The sequence below is a fragment of the Jaculus jaculus genome, chromosome 16 (assembly GCF_020740685.1).
Source record: "Jaculus jaculus isolate mJacJac1 chromosome 16, mJacJac1.mat.Y.cur, whole genome shotgun sequence".
Taxonomy (NCBI): Eukaryota; Metazoa; Chordata; class Mammalia; order Rodentia; family Dipodidae; genus Jaculus; species Jaculus jaculus.
Genome location: NC_059117.1, coordinates 33,262,658 through 33,290,148, shown reverse-complemented (window position 1 = coordinate 33,290,148; position 27,491 = coordinate 33,262,658). Strand labels below are relative to the sequence as shown.

The 27,491-nt window shown below is 38.5% G+C and overlaps 1 protein-coding gene across 2 annotated transcripts in view; it reads right to left on the bottom strand.

Moving 5' to 3' along the window:
• Positions 1-3,756: 3,756 nt before the first annotated feature.
• Positions 3,757-27,491, bottom strand: part of Itgb8 (integrin subunit beta 8) — a 99,429-nt gene continuing 75,694 nt past the window's right edge. The window contains exons 8-14 of one of the 2 annotated variants that reach the window (XM_004652825.2): positions 24,564-24,653; positions 20,415-20,549; positions 17,710-18,112; positions 14,517-14,742; positions 13,018-13,124; positions 8,458-8,621; positions 3,757-8,361 (exon numbers count right to left, since the gene is read on the bottom strand). In XM_004652825.2, coding sequence (XP_004652882.2) covers positions 8,239-8,361; positions 8,458-8,621; positions 13,018-13,124; positions 14,517-14,742; positions 17,710-18,112; positions 20,415-20,549; positions 24,564-24,653 — 1,248 coding nt within the window. In that variant the 3' untranslated portion in view covers positions 3,757-8,238. The remainder of the gene's footprint in view (positions 8,362-8,457; positions 8,622-13,017; positions 13,125-14,516; positions 14,743-17,709; positions 18,113-20,414; positions 20,550-24,563; positions 24,654-27,491) is intronic. The other variant, XM_045135872.1, reaches the window with a different exon arrangement.

Genomic DNA, 27,491 nt, shown 5'->3' with positions numbered 1-27,491 from the left:
CTGGCCAAATATTTTGATAAAGTGAGAATTTAGTCTAAAAGTCAAGGGTTGGCAAGAACAATGTGGTTTGTGAGACCAGACTGGGAGTCTTGTCCAGTTTGGATAGTCGCCAGTAGTGACTTTGCAGCTGGCATTAGAATCTTCTTTGACTAACTCCTTTCTTTATCACCTATGTCCAGCCAGTTCCCAAGTTCCCTGAAAATTCCCTCTTGCCAACAGCCAATAGTCCCTCCCTTTGTACCTCTGCTAGTTCCTTAAGTTCTTTCTGGAAAGACTTCAGGCTTACTTTACTGACCCTTCTCTGTTACAGTCTAGAATATCTCCAATCTCCATTGGTTCCTTAGATTTACTGAAACCTTCCCAACATAAACATTTCTCTCTACATTGGCTTCTTTTCTTCTTCATCAGAAATGGACAAGCCTTTTCCATTGAAAAGCAACACATTAGTCAGTTCTCTCTTGTTGAATTGGAAAATTGTTGCCAAGGCTTGATATGTGGTTTCACACGTTGTTCATTCATTTCTCAACGAATATGGAGATGATCCTGGCAATTAATGAGTAGAATACGATTCACCTATTGAAAAGTTCTAAGGCTTGACAGGGACAAGTATTTGATACTTTGTGTCTGTGCGGTGTGTCTGTCACCTGTAGTATTTGCATCACTGTTGTCACTGTGAGGTTAGGATTTGAGTTTTCTACTTTTGCATATTTTTTTGCATCTAGGGTACATAGTATTTGAGTTTAATAGTATTAACTCCATAGCAACACTAAATAACATTTATTTTATTGAGAATGTAAAGTTAACATTTAGAAAGTTTAATTTATTCAAGTACATGCCCATTAAAACCTTATATTCAGTAAAACCTCTTTTCTTCGTAAAAACTTCAAGGTTGGGCTAGAGAGATGGCTCAGTAATAAAACGCCTGTCAATCAAGCTTGACTTCCTAAGTTAGATCCCCAGATCTTACATAACATGCCAAAAGCCTTGGCAGCCTTTCTTAGTCCTAGCTAACTACACTGAGATGGGAGATGGGGTCAGGACTTCAGAAACCTGAGAGAAGAGACACAGTTTCCAATGGGATGGAAGGCAAGCACTGCCCTGAAAGTTGGCCCGTGACCTCCACACACGTCAGAGCACCCACACGCCTGCCCTCACATACACGCATCACATGACACACACGTCATGCCTTACATACCTCACATATTTTTAAATATTCAAACCCCTTCAGAGTTTATTCTTTTGTAGAAAACAACATGTCAGCACAGGCTGGACCTCAAGCACTTCATAAGCTAGGACCTGTAGGCTACAGTATTTATCTCACATTTCCAACATTTCAGTGTTCATCTTGTTATTAATTTATTTTATTTTGAGAGAGAGAGAAAGGAGAATGGAGGCATACCAGGGCCTCTGGCCACTGCAAGTGAACCCCAGACGCACATGCCACCTTGTGCCTCTGGCTTATGTGAGTACTAGGGAATTGAACCTGGTTCCTTAGGCTTCACAGGCAAACACCTTTACCACTAGGCCATCTCTCCAGTCCAAATATTCATATTGCTTCTTAGGCCTATGCTATCCTTCCTGGGCTTTATTCTCCAACTCCTAATTCTGGCATCTGAACACATACAGCATCTCACTTGTCATTGTTAAAGTCTTATTCCTTTCTTCTGTGTAGGGTTTGCGCACATGTATTAGCAGGTCAACTTTACTTAATGCATATGTGAAGGGCATGGGAACAGAGGTTTGCTTCTGGCAGTTGAACTTGCATAATTATTCTCAAAGTGCATATGGTTGTCACTTACAGAAGGAAAAGTAGATGTGTGAAACTGCCTTTGCGATTTATGGGGTACATGTAGATTCTTAACCTCTAACTCCTTTTTTCCTTTTTTTTTTCAAGATAGGGTCTCATTCTAGCCCAGGCTGACCTGGAATTCACTACGTAGTTTCAGGGTGGCCTTGAATTCACTGTGTTCTTCCTACCTCGGCTCCACAAGTGCCGGGATTAAAGGCGTGTGCTAACACACCTGGCTAACACCTTTTTCTTATTTTAACAATTAAGGAAAGTTGTATTTGTGTCACTGAAGAGTAAGTGAGACAATTACACACAGACATCATCAGTGGAGTGGATTACTACAGTGTAAAATGCAGTGGTATAGCTAAGACTGTTTACCTAATATTGGTCAGTTTTGAGGTAGCATTTTTACTCGGTAAAAGTGGAGGGAGCTGTGTTAGCTCAGCTTGGGGTTTCCTGGATGAAGACTGTTTCTCCAGTTGTGCCATGCAACCAAAAAAAAAAAAAAAAGAGAAAGTGAGACAAAAGTTGCAAATATCAGTTTCCCTTCTGCCTCACTTTTAGCTTCAAAGGGGTCCAGGTATTTCAGTCTCAATGGAAACTCTTACACTAAAGAGGAGGGGAAGATTGAGGTCAGACAAGAGTGACAACGAACCAGGACTCTGAATCTGGAGGGTCACAGCCCAACATAGCTGTGTCCACTGCCCCTGACACTGACCTTCTGGTATTTTCTCTCTGACATCTCGTGTATGTCTTCTACCTAAAGGAATATTATAAATGCTCTTCAAATTACTCAGAGTTCCTCAAAGACAGAATCTCTGTCTTTACTGCTCAAAGTGTCTTCTGCTTTTTGGTTTTATTCTCTCCCCTAGGTTAAATAAAGGAAAACTACAATATCTAAGAATTTAATACATTTCAATTGTTTAATTGTGACTCTCTAGCATGTATAAATGAAGTCTATAAACGTGATGTTGGTATCAAATTTCTTCCATATTTAATGGCAGAAGTATCATGAACATATAAAATGCTTGCTTTAACATTTAGCTAGTTTTCTAATTCTTTAGTATTGGGACATTCTGTTCCCACTATTAAACATTAAAAAGGACAGGGACAATTAGAGTGGCCTCCATTTCTTCCAATAGACACTATAGATTTTAACAATTCTGCTCAGTGACAGTGTTGTTGAGTGGCAGATTTGAGGGCCAGGAAGTACATGAAACAAGAAGGACTCTGTGTGTTCTTAGATCTTTACATTTTTATTTTAAAACATAGAATTTCATATTAACACCTACATTTACACAAAATGATACATTAATTAAATGCCTTGTCATAACTGTCATAAGCTCTGTTAGAAAAATAAACATCTCACAACAATCCACAGTGTCAGCTCTTTAATAAATACATAAAACAGAAATTAGTAGTCAATCAGAATTGTATGAACAAGTTCATAGTATGTTATGTGAAACTGTCATAGTCTCAATTTCTGTATTATTTAAGGCAATTTTACCTTATGTATAATCCAAAGCCAGAAGTAATACAAAGTATGTTCTGTAAGAATTTGTTTTCCTTAGAGTTATTTCATATCCAAATACTTTAATTTAAAAATATATTCTATATTAAATTTCTTTTTTTACAAAGGGAAGTATATGTTAAGTGAAACAAAATAAGATTATGTTATTGATAATTAAAAACATTTCTAATTATTTTTGTAAAGGTTTAAAATCCTTAATAAAGTAGATAGTATATGTAAAATAGTTTTAAAGGTATGTTAAATATACAAAAAGGAACTTCTATATTAATATGTGCAAATTTATACTTATAATTTAGAAATAAAATACTTTACTCAATATTTTTAATAAAATCTATGTACCATATTTATCAATGTGTAGATTTATCAAAATCACATTCCTCTGTAGGATAGTGTAAAGTGAGTAAAAGATCTTTAGCAAATCAAGAGTTTTCCATCCTTTATGATTGCAGTGGTTTTAAATATGTGTGTGTGTGTGTGTGTGTGTGTGTGTGTGTGTGTAAATTTGTTAGCAAATTTCATTGAATCGGTTGTAGAGAAGAGAAACCTGATTGAAAGAGTTAGCTTACCAGGATGAATTATATGCAGGAAGGTGTTTCAGGTAGATACAAGAATAGTGTTATTACTCAGGTATTTTCTTAAAAGCTGCCCAGAGAGCTGAACAATTGTTTCACATAATTAAAAATAATTTTAAAAGGCAGTTTCACAATAGTCATTACTTAGGCTTCAGGGAAAATTTATTAGAGCCAAGAAAAACTTCAAAGAACAGAAAGGAAAAGGAAAAATAAGAGAGCTGAAGGACCAGAGAGAATATCTATTTTCCACAAGTCCGGTTATTTCACATTATTCTCTTGCCATTGATATAACACATACAAGATGCTTTGAAATCTAGCTAGGATTATTTCATATAATATTTTTCCAGTTAATTTTGTTTAAAAGTGAGATGATCATAAAAAAGGATCCCAAAAAGGAACAGAAAACCTAAAAAAAAAATTGTTAACAAAACTGTGAGAACTGTAATACCCATTTTCATCATTTATATTTGCTGAAATCATCACCACTAGCATAAAACATAGCAAGGAGCCTGAGAGAGTTCTGAAGCTTACAGGTATGTACAATCTGAGCCTCCCCTCAGCCGGCTGAGCTCCACATTAAGTGATATGCTATTCAGTTGCACTGAAAATTGACTTCACATGTATCATAAAAGAACTTACAAACATTCATAAGATGAGAAATAATCTGTGCCCATGAATGTTTAATTAAGTTGAATTAGTGTAGTATTTTATTCAAGTACAGTTTAAGACACTGCACCTATGATGGTAACAATTTGAAGAGACATGAAAATTTTCGAGATGCTAAGTTGGAAAATTGTGTGTCCTACAATGAATGAGTCATACATGAGGGTATGCGTAATCAATTATGTGTGACTAGTTTGTCATGGAGGAATTATAGAAGAAAAATGGGAAAATTTTTAAAGAAAACTCATTCTGTGGTCTTTGTGATGGTTTGTGCTGTATGAAATGAAGTTCTTATGGCCAATATTGATTAGGGTAATCATCAATTAAGTGCTGGGAGTAAACAAGAGAGAATTTAGCACATACGTGAGGGAACTTCTAAGAAGCTGCATCTCACTTGCTAATTTTATGGAAACATATATATGTAAAGCAGTTGAGTTGTAAAAAATTTTAAATTCTTAGTTTCAAATGGGTCTTTCTTTGTTCGAATGTATCTTAGACTCTACAAGATCTTTGAAAACAAGGAACTTAAACACATCATTAAATTTTGTTATTTTTTTAAAGTTATGGCTTGAAGCTTGTGGATACCTCTTGGGAAGTAAAAAAGTCAGGAAAGGAAGAAAAAACCATTCAGTCTATCTATTCTATGAGATACCAGAAGAAATATAATTCCATTGGAAAAAAAAATTCATAGTCTATATCATAAAGTATTTCAGTGTCTCATGGGTGACTATGGATAAACATTAGAATATCTTTAAATAGAGATTAAGTTTTAAAATACTTCAGATTTATTCTTTGGTGAAGTATTTCATCTGTTGCATCACAGTTTAAATTTTTGAATTGTGAAAAACTTGCCGTCAGAGATATCTAGCTATTTTTGTTGTTATTTTGATAAATCTAAGATAAGTTGGACATTTGGGACAAAATAAGATTTTTAGTGGAGTTTTAAGACTTCCAGAGAATCTCTGTGAATTAATAAATAGTAGAAAAACTCTGAAGCATATCAAATGTTTTTAAATACATGTACACTACAGTGTAAGGCTGTCGGAGAAGATGTTAACTGCATACAGTAATTTTGTAGTGTATTACAACACATTTCTTAATAATTACATGTTTTAGGGCACAAAAATTGTCGCCTTACAAAAGGGTACTCAATTCTTAATTTTGTTACCGATTATAATTAGTTGCATTTAACATCAGTGAATCTCAAAAGGCTCCTGTGGTCATAGCACTTGAAAATAGGCTCTTTGTGCATAAATTATTCAATCTACAGATACCCTGTTTCCCCTTTTGATTAATTCCAACTAATCAAATATTAATTATCACAAACTATTATACAGAAGAACATTAATTATTCAAGTAAAATATAAGCCCTAAAATCTTTAAGAATTAGCTCTTTAAGTTAAAAAAAAGATAAAAATCATAAGACATTCCAGGCATAAGTACATATTATCACCCAGCACTGAGTTGCCTACAAGGAAGTTTCTTCCTTTCTGCGGTAACAGCCTCAGTCATTTTTAGAGTTAGTGCAAACTAATGAGAATCTAAAGAATATGAATCCTTACCATCTAAAGATTTCATTTAATTACACCCTTCCACTCATTCCATGTGGAAATTAGTCTATTGTTCATCTTCATTGAAATACTCACTAATAATTGTGGGCATTTTAATTAATAGGTATCTTTTACTTTTTCCTTTGGGGCAGTTGTCATCCATCCACTTATTTATTTATTTATAAAAAAGGATGCTATATCTGACAGGCAACAAAATACAATTTTTATACTACCTTCATCACTTAAGTTTTCTTACACAATATGAATATGCCAACGTCCTGAATCTGTCAATGACTTCTGTCTCTTGCTTGGGGAGACATGCAGTTCAGGCTGGCATCCTCACTGCTGGCTGCCGAGGACTGCCAAGTGAGTTGCTGTGGTTTGGGGCTGTAGAACAGCTAATAGGTTTCTCAACACTCTTAAGGGTGGAATAAAGAGGAACTTAGCCTTCATCGAAAGACAGATATCTAGAACTTTCAGGTGCCAGAAGGCAGTAACTCTGGGAGATTAATTGAGAGATACTACTTTAAATCAATTTCTCGCTTACCACAGGTCAAAGGCTGTACTGCACGCAGGCCAGCTGGATGTTAGACTGCCTGGGTCTGCCTCCATCTGCGTCAGGTAGAACAGTGTACAACCGTGGGGAATGCTGGGCATACAGGCTACCTTGTGGAGGGCCACCTGTCTGCCCTCCTGCAGTCTCTTTGTAAAAGTGATGCATGGGAGAGATCAGAAGCCAACTATATACACTTCTGCTGGAATTACCCTTTTCTACTTTGCTTCAGAGTCTTCTCATGCAAATAGGCTTAAGACTTGGGTAAATCATCTTTAAAAATATTTGCCAGTTGGATGTTTTAAAGATCAAGAGGTAGCATGATGTGGTGGAGTGGCCATTGCATGGCGGTTCCTTTCTTCTACTGCCACTCTCACTGACCCATTAACTGCCTGAGCCTTGTTTCCTAACAAAGAGTGGGGATTAGCTTATGTCCACCCTACTATCCTCCCATATTCTACTTTTATTATTTCTGGTGAATAGGGTTGGAATGGTTAAGAGAATGTCTTCAGCTACATGCAAAAGTAATGAAGCCATTCATTTGAAAACAAAAAGTTGATATCTACTTGGAGTATAAAACAAACAAACAACAGCAAAAAAAGAAAATGTGGTAAGAAAAGGGTACTTTCTTTGAGGCAGCATTTCTAAATATTTTGTGGATCTCACTAAGAGATTAGACCAGTGAAACAGTAAAACAATCCATCCAGTTTAACAGGTAAGAAAACAGAAAACAACATCTTCAAACAAAGAAGCTGTTCGGGCTTAGCTAGTACTTTACAGTTTCCCTTATTAACATTCAGCTTTTAAAACCAGCATTAAATAAAGTGACATTGAATTATATAGGTCTTTATGGCAGTAGTAACTTAGCACTTATTTAATCCAGTCATCTGTGACAACTATACAAACTTAGTCCAGAAGGGAGAAAAACTAAATATAAATGCGAAAAAGGATAGATAGAATGTTAGTATTAGTGTCCATTTTGTAAAAAGAAGGAAACAAGAAACACACATGCATCAAAAGTACACGTTTTCAAAAACAGTATTCCTTAGGCTTCAGGTTTTCTCTGCCCTCACCTAAAGAAGTGGAGCACAAACCACTTACTCAGCTGGTTGTGCAGGTCTGGTGAGTGCCAATTGATGACTTGTTTGGCAACTTTATAATGTGACTTCCAGATCAACTTTTCACATGTAGGTTCTGTGCAGGGTGACTGAACCCTGGTAGTGACAGGGTGCGATGCCCACCTGTCTCAGAGGATCGCGTCTGTCTGGGAAGCGCAGGTACCTGTAAAGTGTTTTCAGTGCTCTTCAGATGATCTACATTCTATGCTGGTCTAAATAAGTTATATATTACAGTAAAGTGCTACACAACACTAGTCTCCACAGTAGTAAGACACATTGTTCTCTGAAAAAGTCAGCAGCTAGGTGAGTCACGTGACGACGAGTCGCAAGGAGAAGCATATGACCAGGAACGGGCAGGATTTTCATTGACTTGTCTCCTCCTGTGACTTTTAAAACTACACATTTTAGGAGCAACTATTTTTAAAAATCCAGTTTTCCACAGAGTAAGTGTTTATCTTGTTTCTAGAAGTTGCATCTAAAAGTCTCATGAGCATTGAATTTGCTGATATCCAGTTTGATTTCTTCAGGCTTCTCACGTCGGTAGGTTACTGCTCTCGTGCAAACGCTTTGCAGAATCAGTTTATCCTTGATGGAGAAGATAAATTATTATTAGTTAATGTCTTCAATATCATCATTAAACTACAACATATTGCTGCTCATGCGCTTTTATCAATCACTGACCTTTTTTGAGGCAGACACTCTGTAATCTGATGAGGACTTAATTTTATTACTGTTCCATTGTAGGATCACCTGTCTAATGATAAGGACTTTAAGCAGCCCAATCAAAAATGTAACTATGAAGATAATGAAAAATATTCTCAAATAGCTTGGGCCAGGTAAACATTCTGCAAGGAAGCAAACACATCAAGGGATGAAAACAGAGTGAGTAAAACAAAAGAATCTATCAAGTAAATACATGATATTCAATGCAAAGGATCTGCTATGTTTACAGGTCTATATATTCTTTTTACTTTTTGGCACATGTATGTGTGTGTGATGCATGCATGCGTATGCATGTTTGTATGTGTGTGAGCACAATGGTGTGTACAGGTGCCTGTGCATGTGTGTGGAAACCAGAGATTGACATCAGGTCATTTGCTCCTCATTTGCTCTTCATCTTACTTCTTTTTTAAAAAAATTTTTGGTTATTTTTATTTATTTATTTGAGAGTGACAAACAGAGAAAGAGACAGAGAGAGAGAGAGAGAGAGAATGGGTGCACCAGGGCCTCCAGCCACTGCGAACGAACTCCAGACATGTGCGCCCCCTTGTGCATCTGGCTAACGTGGGTCCTGGGGAACCGAGCCTCGAACAGGGGTCCTTAGGCTTCACAGGCAAGCACTTAACTGCTAAGCCATTTCTCCAGCCCTTACTTTTCTTTTTGAGAGTGAGTCTCTCCCAGAACTTACAGCTCACTGATTTGACTGGACTAGCAGTCAGTAAGCCCCAGGGATCCGTTTGTGTCCATCTTTCCAGCAGCACTGGGATTTCAGGTGTGTGTCACCATGCCTGCCTTTTACCTGGGCTCTGAACTCAGCAGAAAGCACTTCACCCACTAACCCATCTCCCAATCCCCAAACTGCATTTGAAACAGGGGACTGCTATGACTATTGAGTCAAGACAGCAAATTCTCTAATATTCATTACACATTTATTATCAAGTATTTTCAGCAGAAAATAACCCATAGAAAGCTGCAGAATATCCAGCCATAGTATTTCACAATATTATGTATTGCAGTTTGACTTCATAACTGTGTTAGCTGGCATATGTTCAAGTGTCTAACCCAAATGTAACTTAATTCATGACAGGGAGAGGGGCAGGCTTTATGATGCATACTGCTTAGCACCAAGTGGAACATGGTTTAAAAAAATATTTAGCAGCCCTGGGCATTGGCGTGTATTTCTTGTGTTATGCCGTCTCCTCATCTGGGGCACAGCAGTAATGGAAAATAAACATTTGCAGAAGCTAAAGTCAGTGACACTCTAATACATGAATAAATATTTCCTCTGAAACCCCAGGATAAGATTTCATTATTATTGCACATAGCTTCTCCAGGAAATAGGAGTGTCCATTCTGGGACAACCCAGATTTGTTGCCTTGCTTTTTGTTAATTGACTTGTTACTTGTTTGTTAACTTAATCTAGTTTTGTTTGCCTCCAAAAGTTCATGATGTGTTCTTCCAAGAACAAAGAATCACTAGCTGGAGAAAGAAATTCCGTGAGAGGACCAGCAGCATGTGGGATCTCTGTCTTCGCACCAGACCTCTGGCAGAATGCTCACTGGAAGATCTGCAGGCTCCGCTGTTGCCAGGGGTATTACCCGAAGCTTAGCAGAACAGAGTTGCATAATAGTGGTTATGCGCTGAACTCACCAGCTGCCCAAATTCATAAAATCACTTCCTGCATGAGAGAGGCATGTGTTCCTCCACCCATTCTGCAGACTTTGGGAAGCTTATCTTCATGTGGAAGTTGCCCCTGAGAAGGCCTCTAGGAAGAGGACCTTTGCAAGGCTGAGATAGGTAGACCATCAATCATGGCTGATTTGGGTCTGAAATTCCAGTGATGGTCCAGCATGCCTCTTGAATAAGGCAAGAGTTCAAGAACGGGGTAAAGAGGTCCTCTCCAACCAGGAAGACTTAATAGCCCAGTTTTTTGTTGTTGTTGTTGATCATGATAAGAGATATTCAGAAGGCCAAAGGCACAATGGAAACCTCAGATACCACCTTAACACTTCCACTGTCAAAGATTTCAAAGAGAATACAAAATGTTGTTCTAAAGTGATGCTAATGATCTTCCACAGCCTTCTACTTTCAGGTTAATAGTCCTAAATGCCTTTTCCCCTGACAGAGTGTCATGTCCCTTGGCTGACTTCATCTACTCAATCAGCAAAGGCCGATCCTCTCCTCAGAGGGGGCATGTGGCTTGATCCCACTTCTGGCTGTTTGCTTGGTGGGAGCCTAGCCAGAGGGACTGAGAGGAGACCCTGTAAGTGTGATTGAGTGGATAGATAATAGAGGTGCCTAACAAGTGCCCTTTGCCTCTTTGCATAATAGTTGTTAAGGGGAGGGGAGCCCTCTAGCTATTGAGACAGCTCAGAAATACCGCTAAGAAGCTAGGACAAAGGACCTTTGGAGGGCTCAAATCTGCAAGCATTTTAACACAGTGTTATGGATGGTCAAACATTTCCCCCGGCCCATGCTTTTCTTAGTTGAGGTCAGGCTAGGCCTTCTCCTGAGGAGCTTAAAGAGAATACTGTTTGTAACAACACTCAAGTCAGAGTAGTGTTTACTTAGCCTAACAAATGACATGGTGATTGTGGGGGTCGATTTATTAGAGAGGCACTTGGCTCCCTGGGCGATGTGCTGCAGCACAGGGGGCTTTTATCTGAACTAAGTTCCCTGTGGGCTGAGCTCGCTGTGGATGCAAAGGGGACAGGAACACTGATCTGTGCAGGACGGTTCTTCTTCACATTCTAAGAGATGGGCATGTTCTTTTAGGTTGGGGAAGGGCCTTGAAATAGCAGAAACCAGGAAAATGAAGATCGGATTTCACCTTTCATTTGGTGGATGATTTTACAAGACTAGTGCAAAGCAAGCCTCTGGTTTTGGGGGTTCTAGTGAACTTTTGTTGACAACGGTTTTTGAGAAATTGTTTTCTGAAAAATCTGGGTGTGGCCATGTGCGCTCTTGTAATTTTAGCCCTAGGGGTAGACTGAGGGTGGTAGATACCTAGGGCTTGTTGGCCACCCAGTCTAGTCTACCGAACCAGTTCCTGGATAGTGAGGGACTCTGTGTGAAAAACAAAAATGAAGGTGGAGCATGCATAAGGAACAGTACCCAAAGCTGTGCTCTGACCTCCACATTCACATGCATACAATGCTCACACACACACACACACACACACACACACACACACACACCAACACTCATGCATACACACAAATAAACTTTTTGTTTGTACTTCAAGGTAGGGTCTCACTCTAGCTCAGGCTGACCTGGAATTCACTATGTAGTCTCAGGGTGGCCTCCATCTCACAGTAATCCTCCTACCTCGGCCTCCTGAGTGCTGGGATTAAAGGTGTGCACCATCACACCTGGCTACAAATAAAATTTTTGAACATCAATGTCACATGTTTTTTCTTCTTTTTCTGTTTATGTCAGCTCTTTCTTCAGATATTTTTTCCATGTTCCCTGGCTCATTCAATGTCATATAATCCTTTGGGGTTGAAAGTATTCTTTTCAGTTGACTGATGAGGAAACTGGAACTTAGTGTAACTTTAAAGGAAGGTTCATATTTCTGAAATGCTTCAAGCTCACATCTTCGGTCTACATGTCACTCACCTCTTTCCTTGTACCCCATTGGCATAACCATTCACCCCTAAGCTGCACAGGGATGAGAAGTACTGGGAAGGCCAGGAATGGCTGTCTTGGAGGTATGCACACTGCAAAAGCAGGTGACTGCCGTATAGATTCTTGTGGCTTAACCTGAACCGTGAGAGTAAAGGTTGGTTCACTATGATGAAGGTCAGAACTGGAAACCAGTGTGGGTTGTAAAGGAAAATCATGGCTCCACAGTCCTTTCCCTTCTTAGTTAAAAAAAAAAAAAAATCATCATGGGTAAGTGATATCATTTGGCTCTTGGAGAGCCTCCGTATATCTATTTCATTTGGATGCCCCTCCATAGAGGCACATAGCACAGAAATCGAACTGTGATGATGAGCTGGGAAATCTAACAACTCAGGTACACCACCCAAATTGGAGGTCAGGTATTGATGATCTTTGAGCAAGTCTCAAATTTTTATTAGAAAATATTATTAATAAAAATAATAATGTCACCTTCACATAACATATCATCTTTCACTTATGCATCATGTGAGTGACTCAAAATAATTGTGACTCTTTATAATGAAATGTAAACAGTAGAATACCCATAATAGCTAATGCTTTTTAAAGATTTGATTTTTATTTATTTATTAGAGACAGACGGGTGTGGGGGTGAGAGAATGGGCATACCAGGACCTCCAGCCACTGTAAATGAACTCCAGATGCATGTGCCCTCATATGCATCTGGCTTACATGGGACCTGGAGAATCGAACCAGGTCCTTAGGCTCCACAGGCAAGAGCCTTAACCGCTAGGCCATCCCTCCAGCCCTCTTTGAGAGATTTTCAAAAAGTGAATCACAAACACTAAATGGTATACACGAATCAGTACCGTCAGCCTCAGAAAGGAAGCGCTGGCTTACCTGGTGTTTGGTCCACACGATGCTGTTCCTTGAGAGGACACGTGGTTTTACACTGATCAAGTATAGCTTGAGACAGATTGTGAGGATGAAGGCATTGTATGCAATTCCTGGGAGGGAAATTTGAAATAATTATTTTCTTAAAAAGATGACAGGCTATAAAATTTTCCCATGAGAAATCAAATGCCTAAACAATAGTAAAAAGACATTTCAAATTTTGACTAAGTCTATTGGAAACAGCCCTATCCATAGGGAAAGATGACCCAAGCCTAATCCCAGCTAATAAATAGGCAGAGACAGGAAGATTGCAAATTCAAGGACTGCCTGGGCTACAGAGTGAGTTCAGACCATGTTGAGCAACTTAGGCAGACCTTGTCTCAAAATGCAAAAGGTAAAATAAGCTGGAGATGTTGCTTGGTAGAACACTTTCCTGGCATGTGCAAGGCATGTGCATTCTCTACTACCAAACAGAACAAAACACCAACCAACCCACCTCCACTCAATAAACTAGCATCATGTTGAAATATTCCATTTTTCAGTTAAGTAATTTTCTAAGCATAAGTCTAAAAGTCCTAACTTGAGTTCCTGATCTGAGAAAAATACAGGTTTTAAAACCTTGAACAAGTCAAATTGGAGGTCAGGTATTGATGATCTTTGAGCAAGTCTCAAATTTTTATTAGAAAATATTATTAATAAAAATAATAATGTCACCTTCACATAACATATCATCTTTCACTTATGCATCATGTGAGTGACTCAAAATAATTGTGACTCTTTATAATGAAATGTAAACAGTAGAATACCCACAATAGCTAACATTTAGTCAGATTGCCGTGCCCTAAATACAAAGGTGGTTTTATTTATTATTTTACAAAAATCATTTAACTTATTCACAAGCTATAGCAAGGCATTATTATTATTATTATTATTATTAGCCTTATGTTCAAACAAAACCAGAGAATTTCAATAACTTGCCCTATATCGCAAATAACTAGTAGTTCTGGTTAAGGTAGTCAGCCCTTATTTTCAGAAAATCATTTCAAAAAAAGGAAGGTAAGGGTTGGAGAGATGGCTTAGCGGTTAAGCGCTTGCCTGTGAAGCCTAAGGACCCCGGTTCGAGGCTCGGTTCCCCAGGTCCCACGTTAGCCAGATGCACAAGGGGGCGCACGCGTCTGGAGTTCGTTTGCAGAGGCTGGAAGCCCTGGCGCGCCCATTCTCTCTCTCTCTCCCTCTATCTGTCTTTCTCTCTGTGTCTGTCGCTCTCAAATAAATAAATTAAAAAAAAAAAAAAAAGGAAGGTAAGGTACTGAATATCTGGGTTATCATTTAGCTTGTTACTAGACAAAGATTGTAACTTAGCATACTAATTCTTAAATTTCCCCGTTCAGTTTTTCATTTCATTTCATTTCTTTTCTTTTCTTTCTTTCTTTCTTTTTTTTTTTTTTAAAGCAAAGCAGCAGCCCGGAAGGACTGCTTTGCATAAGCCGGAGGCAGGATCATACCAGTTGTCGCTGCAGGCCGCGTGACACGTGGGGCAGTGCTCACACAACCGGCCGAGGCTCCTGGGGTCGGTGCACTGACACCGGCCACACACGCACGTGCCTCTACCGCTGCACACCTGGCCCTTGGAATTGACGCAGAGCTGGGCTGACGCCGACGGGCACTGGCACCGATCCCCTTCCCAGCCGCTGAAGCACCGGCACCTGCCCGCTTCACACTCTCCGTGCCCTGCAACAGAGACATACCGCGACCTGCGTTACTTGGCAAGATTTCTCCCCATCTCCATGGAAATACCGATAGTCCAGTAAGTGGAAACGGCACTATGTTCTTTCACTTGTCTGATATAAAGAGTGCCAGGATTTTCCAGGGCTTATGAGCGTCTGTCTGTTTCAAAGGCTGTTCTACTGTGGATAACTGCCCTCTACTAATATATTATGCTCACAAGTGTGAAGAAAGCACCTTCTTTGGTGGTAGTCCAGTGACTTGGATGCCACTGTGCATTCAGTTTTAACTTAATAGCACATAAATATCAAGGGCCCACAAAGACTGAAGTAAAGTTCTCTGACTTGAAAACAGAAAGTAAAACTATTCCATCAATGGAGTTCACCCTGTCCACTATTGCTGAGGGCCCGGGATGGTGGGGCAATTCTTCTTTGGCGTTTCTACGTTGCTTGTGCCAGGTGTAAAAGTAAGGTCTTTGAGTGGCTAAATTAATCCATTTATGCCCTTAGAATTTCAGGAGGTTATGGGGCAATAAATTTTGTATGAATTGTTATTTGGTGGTAAGGGGGAAAGAGAAAGGAAGAAGGATATAAAAGAGTGGTGAAGAGCATTTATATTGTCAAGTAACCTGAAGAAATATTGGTTATACATAATCAAAGGGATTTTGGACTATAGAAAGTAATCAAGTAATCATATGCCAATGCAAATTGGAAATCTTCGAAATGTGTACATTTTATAGGGTTAGTGTTTCTCAGGTCCATTTGACTATAGTCTTAATGGTCTTCCCCTTTCCTTCCTTCACTCCATCTGTCCCATTAATTGATAAGAACCTACAGGACAATTATCCCAGAGATCAATTCTGTTTGCTAAATACTTTTTAACAATGAGGTCCAGATCAAACAAATTTCTGGCTAGCCCTGTTACTCCCATAGAGTCTGCGTGCTGAATCTGGGCCAGCTGACCTGTGAACAGGTGTTTTTTTTTTTTTCCCAAGGGAGTGTGGCTGGGCAGGGCATGTCAAACCTGCAGTGTGTATTTCTCAGGAGCCATTCAAAGCAGATCCTTAATTGCCTGTATGGGGGGGGGGGGCTCACAGTCTTATAGAGGAGCACTATGCTAATATTGATACTTCATGACAGAGATTCAGCTTAATGTATTTGAGACTTCTTTTGACAGACAGCTATATGGATGGAACTTAGAAAGTTCTTTCTCTTCCTTGCAAAATAATATATCATCTAGTGATAAAATATTATAGCTACGGGTCCACTCTGAAGTCATTTATTACCCATCACAGTCCACAATTCTAAATATAATATAACTGAGGAAATGTCTGTAACGTAAAACATTTTATGTATATAGGAGAATAAAAAAAGACAGTTTACAATGGCCTATTTAGGTAATCTAGGCCTTTTAGTTTACACAAGAATAGAAACATAATTTTCGTAGGTTTCTTACTTTCCTTAGACTTTAGAAAATGAAGTACTTCTAGTTGTCAATAATTAACACATATTGATTTACTAAAATACGCATCATAATGGGAAGTTTTGACTGTTAATTTGTTGGGATTTAGAGTCCCCATGAAAACAAATCAGGGCAGGTTTGTGAGGAAGCTTTAGATTAGGTCAACTGAAGTGGGGAGATCAGTCTTAGGTGTGGGTGGCACCATTCTATGGGTTGGGATCCTGTACTGAATACAGAGAAGATGCACTAATATTCACCACTCTCTGCTGCCTCATTAGGAATGCAATGCGAGCAGCCATCTTCCACCATGCCCTCCCACTATGATGGGCTGGATCCTCATGAACTGCAAGCCAAAATAAATACTTCCTCCCTGAGGTTGCTCCTTAGGTTTGGTCATAACTGTGAGAAAAATGTGCTTACATATAAGCAGAAAAATGTGATTTCTCTTTTTACTTGTTGGATGTGCCTTTATATTTATTTATTTATTTTATGGGAAAGACAGGAAGGGAGGAAGAGAGAATTGGCATGCCAGAGCCTCTAGCCACTGCACTCGAACTCCAGATGAGGGCACCACCTTGTGTGCCTGTGACCTTGTGCTCATGTGTGACCTTGTGTCTGGCTTACATAGGTTCTGGGGAGTCGAACCTGAGTCTTTAGGCTTCACTAGCAAGTGCCTTAACTGCTAAGCCAATTCTTCAGCCCTGATTTTTTTTGATAAGAGGATTTAGCATACTGTCAGGGGAAACACGGAACCAAATGTCAGGTATATTTTTATTATATTTTCAAATGTTAATTTTCATTTTAATCTTCAAGTGTTGCAAAGATTTTCTGGATTGTAACCAGTAGGTGGCAGTAAACTGAATTACCTTAAAGGCACCTTGATATTTTTACTTTATTTTTTTTTTATTTTAGAATTTGTTCTGTGTGTGGTCACAGGGACTAATTTTCTGGATTACTTAAAAATCCACTACTTTTTTAAGAATTCTGGCCTTTGCCAATTCTGTTGCGGATGATTTTTCCAAAAATAAACTGAAGAGTTTTGAGTTACTATGAACTTACAATACCATCTATAAGGATGCATTAAGAATTTTCCAGTGAATGAAAATTATATTTTTATAGCTCACTTCCCTTCATTCTGAAAGAACTAAAACCTTCTGAGCAAGTGGGAAAGAGTGACCACTTGCCAGAATGAATCAGGCCCTTCTAGAAGAATGTCCTCATTCTTCTAGAAAATGTGTCAGTCATCAGCAGTAATTTCCTTTTCTGGCGTAAATCTTTCCAAGATCAAGAGATACAGGAGATTAACATTAGGTTTCTATTTTAAAACTTACCCAGTCTGCTTGAACTATAAATATGAAAATTATGTTGCCATGACCTAACTTTATAGACTATGAAACTTTGAACATTGAATTTGGATTGAGTGATGGCCACTTTATCACATGACTTAAAGATATGTCGATATATGCCAATGCAAGTGTGGTTAATACAAAGTGCCTGTATGTATGCACTCACCAGCACACAGATTTCCATGGTGATATGGACAGGAGAAGTCATCTTTTTCACAGTGTTGTCCATACACTTTCCCGAGCTTAGTTTCGTGACACACACACTTCCCACAGACGCAGACTCCTCTACCGCTGCAAGCAGGTTGATCCTTGTGTGACTTGCAATTCTCAGATGGAAAATGATCTTCAAAATGACAGTTACTCTCATCGCACTGGGAACACTTGGTATCAGGGAAAGTGTCATCGACACACTGTCCTTTGGATCTGCTATGGTCCTCACACTGACAGCTGCAGCTTCTGTGTATATGAATTTTAGTGGTTTCATTGAAACCAATAGGTTTGATGACTGCATAGGTTTTTCCTCCTAGGACATCACATTTTTTCATCATGACTGTTACATTGAACAGAACCTAAATGTAGGAGGGAAAAAAAAAAGGAAATATATTTATATCCTGTGGTACTTTTTATAGCTAACATTATATGTGTTGGAAATATTTGAATCAATGAGCGATCCTAGAGACAATTAAAAATATTTATAAAATACACATGCAATCCACTTCATATGTTAATGTCAAACTTTTCCTAATTAATGAATTAGAAAATCGAAGAAGCCATGATTGGTAATGGCCTATAGTTCTCAATGAAAGCCTAAGTAGCTATACCATCTTTGATAATTAGTTTCATAGAAAACCTGAGAAAGAGTGTTTTATTTTCTGGATTCCATCCTTAAAATATGGGATTACTGGATATTTGGTAGTAGGAACAGATAAACCAAAGAAATAGGGTTTTCTTCTCCTAGTTTAGAACTCTACGGTTCTCAAATGGGCAATTTTAGTATTTTTTTCCTGTGTTTTTTTTAGAGACCCGGATAAAATAACAGCATCATGTTTAGTTTGATCAGGTTGTCAGGTCAGGAAAATATGAGGCTGTCTCTGATGCTATGATACTACTCAAGGGAGAGAGGCCTACAGCTCATTTGCAAATCTCAAGTGTGGAGTCACACTACTGTTTCAGCGGGAGACCTCAGGGCCAGCACAGAACAAAAGCCCAGGCAGACAGGCAAGTCCTTTGCCCTGTCAAGTTTTCGCTTTCCCTGTTTTCCTCTATCTTTTTACTTATGCACAATATGATTGGTTTAATATATCTCTTTATATTTGTTAACCTGTCGTACCATCTTCATATTTTGGTGTGTGTGTGTGTGTGTGTGTACGTGTAGTCCTCTTGTTCGACTGTAGTTCATTACAACTTAAAATAATTTGTGCTAGGCTTTTTGGTTGGGAATTATATGTAATGATCTAAAAGATTTATGTTGACATATGCGCTCAGACTCTGAATCGGTTTTATCACATTAAAATCAATATAGTTTGTGTGGGTGTTGTACTTGAAGTGGTTTTCTCATTAAGAATGTTAAGGATTAACAGATGTGTAGGATAATGTGGTCATCGCCACCACTAATAATAGAGCAAAATATGGGGCTTATAGAATTTAGAGGTCAGATGACTATTACCAAGAGTCAAACTGTTTTTTACAATTTGGTTGAAAGTGAAAGGATGAGGCAAAAAAAGAAATGAAATCAGGAAGAAAACCATTCTCCAGTTGTGAGATTCTTCAAAGCAAGCATTTCTTCATTTTTCAGAAAGTACGTTATCTTTTGTTAGCAAAACTTTTCTGTCTACTAGAAATCAAATGCCTATTTTACAAACTAGTATATGATGTGTTTTGAACAAAATCCAAGGAGTGATTACAGAGGAAACAACAAAATTAGAAACTTGCAATAATTAATTAAAGATATACATCTTGTGGGCTCAATCACACTGCCCACATATTCTAAAATTCCTAGGAGGAGAAAACATGCTCTAACAAAGAGAAAAGTTCTCTTTTATCTGATATTATAAATTTAGGACTTTCTGTCTCTTCAATAGCTCTTTTTTTCAACATAGCATGGCATTAAATAAATTAATATAATTACAGTATTTTAGAGTTAGGAGGAAGAAATGTTCCAATCCATGCCATTTACATAAAAATGAAATAATAATGTCTCAGAGGTGAATCTCTTCATTACGAGGACTCCTCACTAGGAGCAAGTTCTGTGTGTTGCTCTCTGCTGGGCCAGTTCTTGGAGAAGCCCTTTGTTCTCAGTTCCTGTCTCTGGAAGCTTCTTTCTTCGTTTTTCTCTTCTTGACATCCCTCTTTTTGGGTGGGTGGTGTCACTTCCCTCTTTTGCTTTGTCAGACTTCGCTGTCTCATGAGAGTGCACTCAGGCAAACACAGGGGAAGATGTTGGAATTCTTAGGCTTTGTCAACTATTCTATTCTTTGCTGTAGCTATTCTCAATTTCACACGGACTTTCAGAATTAGCAACTTCAAAACAAACAAAAAGGTATTATCAATATTAATACGACAGATGACACTTGTTTGAGAAGTTATAACTTCCTCATTGTTCCAACTGTGATACAAGCTTATTGCTACTAATATTGAATAAATCTGTAATTGAAGACATATGTATTTATTTCAACTTGAAAGCTTGAACAGTTAATTTAATTAAAACAAAAAGGAACTTGGAGAAGTGGCAATGAAAGTTACTACTTCAAAGTAGAAACAAGATCCTTGGAGTCAGTAGTTTAAGTTCTTGAGAATGGTTTGATTTTCCTGTGAGAACACATGCCAAACAACTTAAATTATTTTAAATGAGAAAAACACGCAGTCACATACTTCATCATTGCTTGTCACGTTTCCACATCCAATAGCGCCTGGTTTTCGGGCCCCATCTGGACAGATGGCAGTAATGTTAATATGGACTCCATGTACCTGGTTTTCCACCTGAACTTTTACTTCTGAAATGAGTTTCTGCAGAGACACCATTTTTTAATTACATGGTACAGTAGTTTGAATGTAAGCAACAGAGCAGATTTATGCTTGTTAAAACAGTCTAGATTTAATTTTTAACCAAATCAAAGTCTGTTTCTATAAAAGATGAATAAAACAGTGTTTCAACATAATGACCCAAATATATTCGTAGTATGGAAAAATACTGAAAGGTAAGATTATCGACATTTGAATGGTTTGATTTTTCCATGTTTATGACTATACATTTTGAGCACTTCAGAAATATTTCTCCTACCCTGTATTGCAAAAATGCTCTTTCAAAATCCAATAAGACTTATATTTAATGATAACTTTAAATAAAATGTGAGAATATATTTACATATCACACTTGAAAGCACCATCACAAAGTGAATTTTGACAGTTTGCAACCTGGAGCATGAGTCGAAAAATAAAAAAACAGCTGCTGCATCAACATTTTAATTTTAAATACTTACATTATCATAAATTCTAAAGTGCCTTATAGACACTAAGCACATTTGGGAAGGCTATTTCTTTTTTAAAAAATTATTTATTTATTTATTTATTTATTTGACAGAGAAATAGAGGGAGAAAGAGAATGAATGGGCATGACAGGGCCTCCAGCCACTGCAAACTCCAGACACATGCACCCCCTTGTGCATTTGGCTAACATGGGTCCTGGGGAATCAAACTAGGAACCTTTGGCTTTGCAGGCAAACACCTTAACCATTAAGCCATGCCTCCAGCCCAAAAACTAACTTTTTTTTTCTTTTTTCTTTTAATTTTTATTAGCATTTTCCATGATTATAAAAAAATATCCCATGTTAATTCCTTCCCCTCCCCCACTTTCTCCTTGGGGAGGCTATTTCTAAGCTATAGGCAGACATGGAAATTACCTAGAAGAAATTGTTCTATAGAGTTCTCTAATAATTGCTTAAAATTTTTATCAAGTCCTCAGGGCTTACTTACATCAAAAAGGTTTGTTCTAAACCTCAATTTTAAACAGGGATCCTTACTTCACAGAAGATCCTTCATTTCTTTACACACTCATGCATGTGCTCATTCAGTAAATACCTACTTTGCTTCCTGTCATGCATTAAGCACACATTAACTTCTGTGGCAACACAGTCTTCTACTTCAAAAGTTACAGCTAACTTCCACATATGTGTGTGTTTTGTCTCATAGAACTGAGTGTACTATATGCAAAAAAATAATTTATACTTATAAACAAAAGGAAGGGAAAACAAAGTATGTCATTAAAGAAACAGAGTGAGTGGCAGTACATGGAGGGAAACAAAGAAACCCAGTGGCTTCTAACTCTTTATTTGAATAATTTCACTTCTTCAACAGTGTCATTGATAAGGAGATAGGTGCTTAATAATTAAAAATCAAGCATGTCATGGGATTCTAGTAATGACTTTTCAAAAGGAGATAGTTTCCTCAGTTCATGAACATTAATTTAGCAGGTATTTCATATTTTATATTTATATATGCATACATACAGAGAGGTACATATGCATAGACCTATATCTATCTATCTATCTATCTATCTATCTATCTATCTATCTAATATTTCTGAGAGATCATATAGTACAACATTGAGTAATCTTGGCAAATGAAGAGACACTTCTAATGTTGCTAAGCTATGCGTCCTCAGAGCAAGCAGCAGTCTAACATAGTGCTTATTCTCCACTTTTGTCAGCTAGACCAATGTTTTCTAAGCAGAGTGTAGAGAAATTTCTAAAATGCTCCTAGCTTTAGTATTTGGAAATTAAGCTTCTGTTTAAATATAAGCGTCTTCATATTGACACAGACTCTACTTTTCTTCCTGATGTACAGTTCTTCAATGAATTATGAATTCTGCCAAATCAAATCAAGCAAGATGTATGGTCTATTGAAAGGGGTGAGCTTAAATTGCTTATTCATTTTATAACCCATGCCTGCTTTCTACCTTTCCATTTAGAACCCAAATTAAAGGCAGGTGCTGCCTAAAGACAATTAGGAAAGTAACTTGAGGATTTCCACAGCACCTGAACTCTCAACACTACTAAACTCCACACATAAGGCAGGGAATCAGAGAAGGAAGACTTTATAGCTGATGCATAAATTCAATGGAGAATAAAGCACATTTTGATACCATGTTTTTAAAAGGAAAGACAAAGGGGTGATGTCAGCAGATAGAGGCTGGGGCATGGCATTCCACCTGCTGATGGGCAGTGTGCTCTGTGGTGAATGTGCTCACTCTCTGTGTTCTGCAAATATACCTCAGGACCTCGAATTTCTGTCTTACTGGTATTAGGTGAAATGAGGATGAAATGAAGTTATGTACAGAAAGTGACTGGCTCACAGTGGTATGAAGCCAACAGTCATTATTACCACCACGTCCCAGCAGAGCTTATTATGTCCAGGCATGACCCAGTTTGAGAGAGCATTATGTTTCCTTAATTTCATTACTCTCAAGCATCTCCTCTTCATAGGACTTACAGCAGCATACCAGTAGAAGAATAGATTAATGGGGGTGAAAAGGCCCAAAGTGAGGTCAGGGGAGGAGATTGAGGAAAGGAAAGGTGGAGGGAGGGTGAATCAAAATCTAAGAGGATATAAATAAATCATATGGAATCCTACTTGTTTGGACAATGGAACACTCAGGAGCTGTAGATTGTTGCTAGAAAATTTTCAGTGCCAGGGATGGGATGCCTTCCAGTGTTGGCCAGGGAGGTCTGTGATGCCCCCAAAACATTATAGGCCATTGCCGAGGCCCTTGGTTTCCCACCAGGAATATATGGTAAGACCCTATTGCTGAAGACTCCACATACTTGGGCTGCAAGGCCACTGAGAAATCCTGCTGGAACTGAGCTGATAACCTCCTCCATGTAGACCCAGCTGACAGAAAGCTGGAAGAAGCCATTCTGCATGCAGTTGGATGGGAGAAAGAGAAATCACCAGTGAAGATACTCAACAGTGGACTCTGCAAGCCTTATATTTTGCCAGCCAGGCCAAATGAGCCAATGGGTGCAATAGTGGCACGTCTATCATGGTGGAAATCAATTGCCCTCTAGTTGGACTGGAGGCCTGCTCCATGGGAGGGAATACATCCCTGATACTGAAAACTTAACATCTGCTGCTATCAATGAAATACTCTCTATTAAAATATTTCTTGAGGCTGGAAAGATGACTTAGTGTTTAAGGCACCAGGCTGCAAAACCAAAGGGCCCAGGTTTGACTCCTCAGTTCCCACTTAAAGTCTGATGTACAAGGTGGCACATGTGTCTGGAGTTTGTTTGCAGTGGCTAGAGGTCCTGGACTGCCCATTCTCACTCTCTCTCTCTCACTCTCACTCTCTGCCTCTTTCTCTCTATGTCTCTCACTCAAATAAGGGGCTATAAATTCAGAGATGTGTGCTTCACAGCCTTTTATTTACTGAAATTTCATTCTGTAATATGGTATTTAAAAATTAGCTCACATTTTACCCTTGACATGCAAAACTTGCAACATTTTTATGAATAAATGTGTCTGTAAAATGATTAAAAAATTCTTTTAGTCAAATCATTTTGATTTAAAATTGCTAATATAACCTCATGATTTACAGTAAAGAATGCAACAGAGTCCTCTTAGTAATATCTCTATTCCAGACAGCCAGACAGTTCATTTTTTTTTTTTTGTAGACTGTGCTTTAAGTAATAGCATAAGTTGCTTGTTTTATGACAGAGGAAACTATGTAATTTCTTGGTATTAAAGATCATTTTATCATCATGAGTTGGCGACTCAGTAAGTATTGGATTTAGAAAGAAAACTAGATAGCCTCTGATGCAATCTCAGTTCACTGTTCATGGGACAAGTGATGGAAGGGGAACTGAAGTGACTTTCCCAAGTATCATAGCAAATTCACAAGCATCCAGGGCTAACCCCAGCTTCTGAGTTCCTGTACTTACACCCTTTCTACTGTTCTTTGTACCTTACCATAGAAATAGGGTTTATAAGTTTATTTGGATAATATTGAATACGACACATACATACCTTATAGGCTTCTACTACTAAGTTGTTGAGATTTGCGGCTTTTGATTCTATTTCACCAGCAATGGTGCCAGGCAAAAGGGGTAGAAGGTCCTACAAAAAAATGTGAGCCACATTTACATTATGGTAATAGTAGGCACACGGGGAGTCATCAGCATATCCAACAGTTTGTAGTTACCTCTGGAAGGTGAGCCAGTCCATGAAGAACGTGACAGGGCAAATACCAGTAATCCATATACATGTGAATTGGTAGCATGCGTGTGCACAGGTGTGAGCATGAGTGTCTACATCCTGAGTTGCTAGCCTAATTCTGATTGCATTTTCAGACACATGACTCAGGCTGTACACATGTTCACGCATCCAAAATATTTTACATATGTAAAAGCTTCTGAAGACAAGTAAGTCTGTGAAGTTCTACAAATTGTACTTCTTTCTTTCCTTCTTTCTGCCTTTCTTTCCTTCTCTCTTTTACTAAGAGGTTAAAGATGAACATTTGCAAATTGAAATATTCAGAGTGGGCCTGCAACTTGAGAAATACTTTACATTATTTTTAAAAATTTTTTTGTTTATTTTTTATTTATTTATTTGAGAGTGACAGAGAGAGAGAGAGAGAGAGAGAGAGAGAGAGAGAGAGAGAGAGAGAGAGAGAGAGAGAAAGAGAGGCAGGAAGGGAGCGAGAGATAGAATGGGCGCGCCAGGGCTTCCAGCCACTGCAAACGAACTCCAGACGTGTGTGCCCCCTTGTGCATCTGGCTAACGTGGGTCCTGGGGAATTGAGCCTCAAACCGGGGTCCTTAGGCTTCACAGGAAAGTGCTTAAGCACTAAGCCATCTCTCCAGCCCACTTTACATTATTTAATGAGACATTCCCTAATAGTTCTTAAGTTGCTAAGTCATCTTCTCATTTGACACAGATAAATATTTCATAGAAATAAACGTTCCATGGAATGTCCTGTGGGAAACATTGGGCCAGGAAAGGCCACAGTTAGAAGTATAAGCTGTATGGAGCAAGAGTTCCTGGTGGAGAAAGCTTACTAATTATGAAGCAGACTCTAGGCATTCATAAGAACATCAGAGTGAGAAAAGCTTCCAGGTCTACCTGAGAAGAATCCTGTCTAACTCAAGTCAGGAACGCAGATTTACAGTAAGACAATTGGATTATGAAAGCATGACACTCCATTTATTCACTCACTTCTCTTTTCACAGTTACCACTAAATTCCTGCTGTTTGCCCAACGTACATAGACACTACTAATTTGGTATCCCAGATCACAGGGAGAAATGTATCACTTGTAGATTTTTAAAATGTATTTATCCATTTCTTATTGAGCACATTTCATATGCTATTTTTAAGATATTAAACTTCCAGGACAGGTATTTTGAACCTTAAGATGCAAAAAAGAAATATAGAATGACAATTGCAGAAATCAGAGTCATATGACATCACAGAGCTATGCATGGGTGCTGTGAAGAAGGACGCTGGCAAGCACTGCAGCTCTAGAAAGCCTTGCCAGGGATGGTGTCCTTGACAAGGTGACATTGAGGTCTGCCTTAAAGTGTGTACCAGAGGTAACAAAGTGCTGAGAGACAAAGGCTTCTAGGTATGGGGGTGACAGCAAGAACAAGGGTGTACAGGGCAGGAACAGCCTGATGAGTGAGTGCGTGCGTGCGTGTGTGTGTGTGTGTGTGTGTGTGTGTGTGTGTGTGTGTGAGACACTGTAAGTAAAAGCATAGCTGGGCAATGCCGGAGCAGTAGGGGAATGATGCTACAGAGACCAGGAGTGGTCACGTCGTCTCCTATGCCCTGGGAGACAGACTTTGTCCTCTAAACCACTCAGAAAATGATTGTGGATATCTTTGTGGCTACAATGGATCGTCCTGGTAGCCAGGTGGAGGACTGATTGAGGTCATGGGTTCCAAAGCTTCTTCAACTCAGACAAAAAGTGATTGATACAAGAAGATCCCTAGGGGTCAGAGTAGGTGATGGCTAGGATGGACACACAGCTCTCAGAAGAGCTGGTGGCACTCGGAGAGTCCAGTGCTTCTTACTTTTCAGATAGCAACAAAACTTGTTTCATAGTTTAGTAGTCAGGGGGAAGTTTACAAAGAAGAGGAAGAAACTTCTACAGCCAACAGCACAGTGAAGAAATAATAAACAAGGAAAGAGCGCTGCATAGTACTTGAAAATCTGCTATTAACCTTAGAAGTTAAGAAAACATGTTTTGTGTTATTAGAAAACCAGGCAAGATTTTACCTTTCCTTAATGTTTGCTCATATTAAAATGGGCACGCTAATAATACTGCCCTCATTGTTAGAAGTAGCTAAGAGATTTAAAAGAACTGACATTTCTAAACTCAGAGCCTGAAAGTAGTTAGAGACTTGGTAATGGAAGCTGTTGTTTCTAAAAAGTTTTCACCATTTGGTTTGGACTAATAGCAGACCTAAGTGAATGTTGTTTGTTATTATGTTAAAAAGTGATTTCATGCAGGTATATGCATTTGAAGAATCAGGGAATTAAAGGAAGTTTCATTATAGTTTTCTAATGGAAGAAATCATATGACTTAAGCATCCTTTTCAGATGAGACATGGTAGTTAGGTGTGAGGTAAATTACTAAAAGAAACACCAGTTGTGTGGCCAGTGGGAATGTTTACATTTTTGTTAAAGCCAAAATATAATAGTTTCTCAAAAGCTTTTTTTTTTTAAAGAAACAACAACAACAACAAACAACTAAGGGCTATGGGAACTGACCACTGATTGAAGTTTATAGCTGGACATAGAAGAAGAAGAAAAGATTATAAAGAGAATGGAGGCCAGGTGAGTACTAACGCAGTAAAAAGCCAGGGCACCACAAGATCATAGAAACAAAGTCAAGAGAGCGTCTCCCAAGAGAGAGCCTCAAAGACTGAAAAGAAAGTAATGGCGAGGAAGCAGA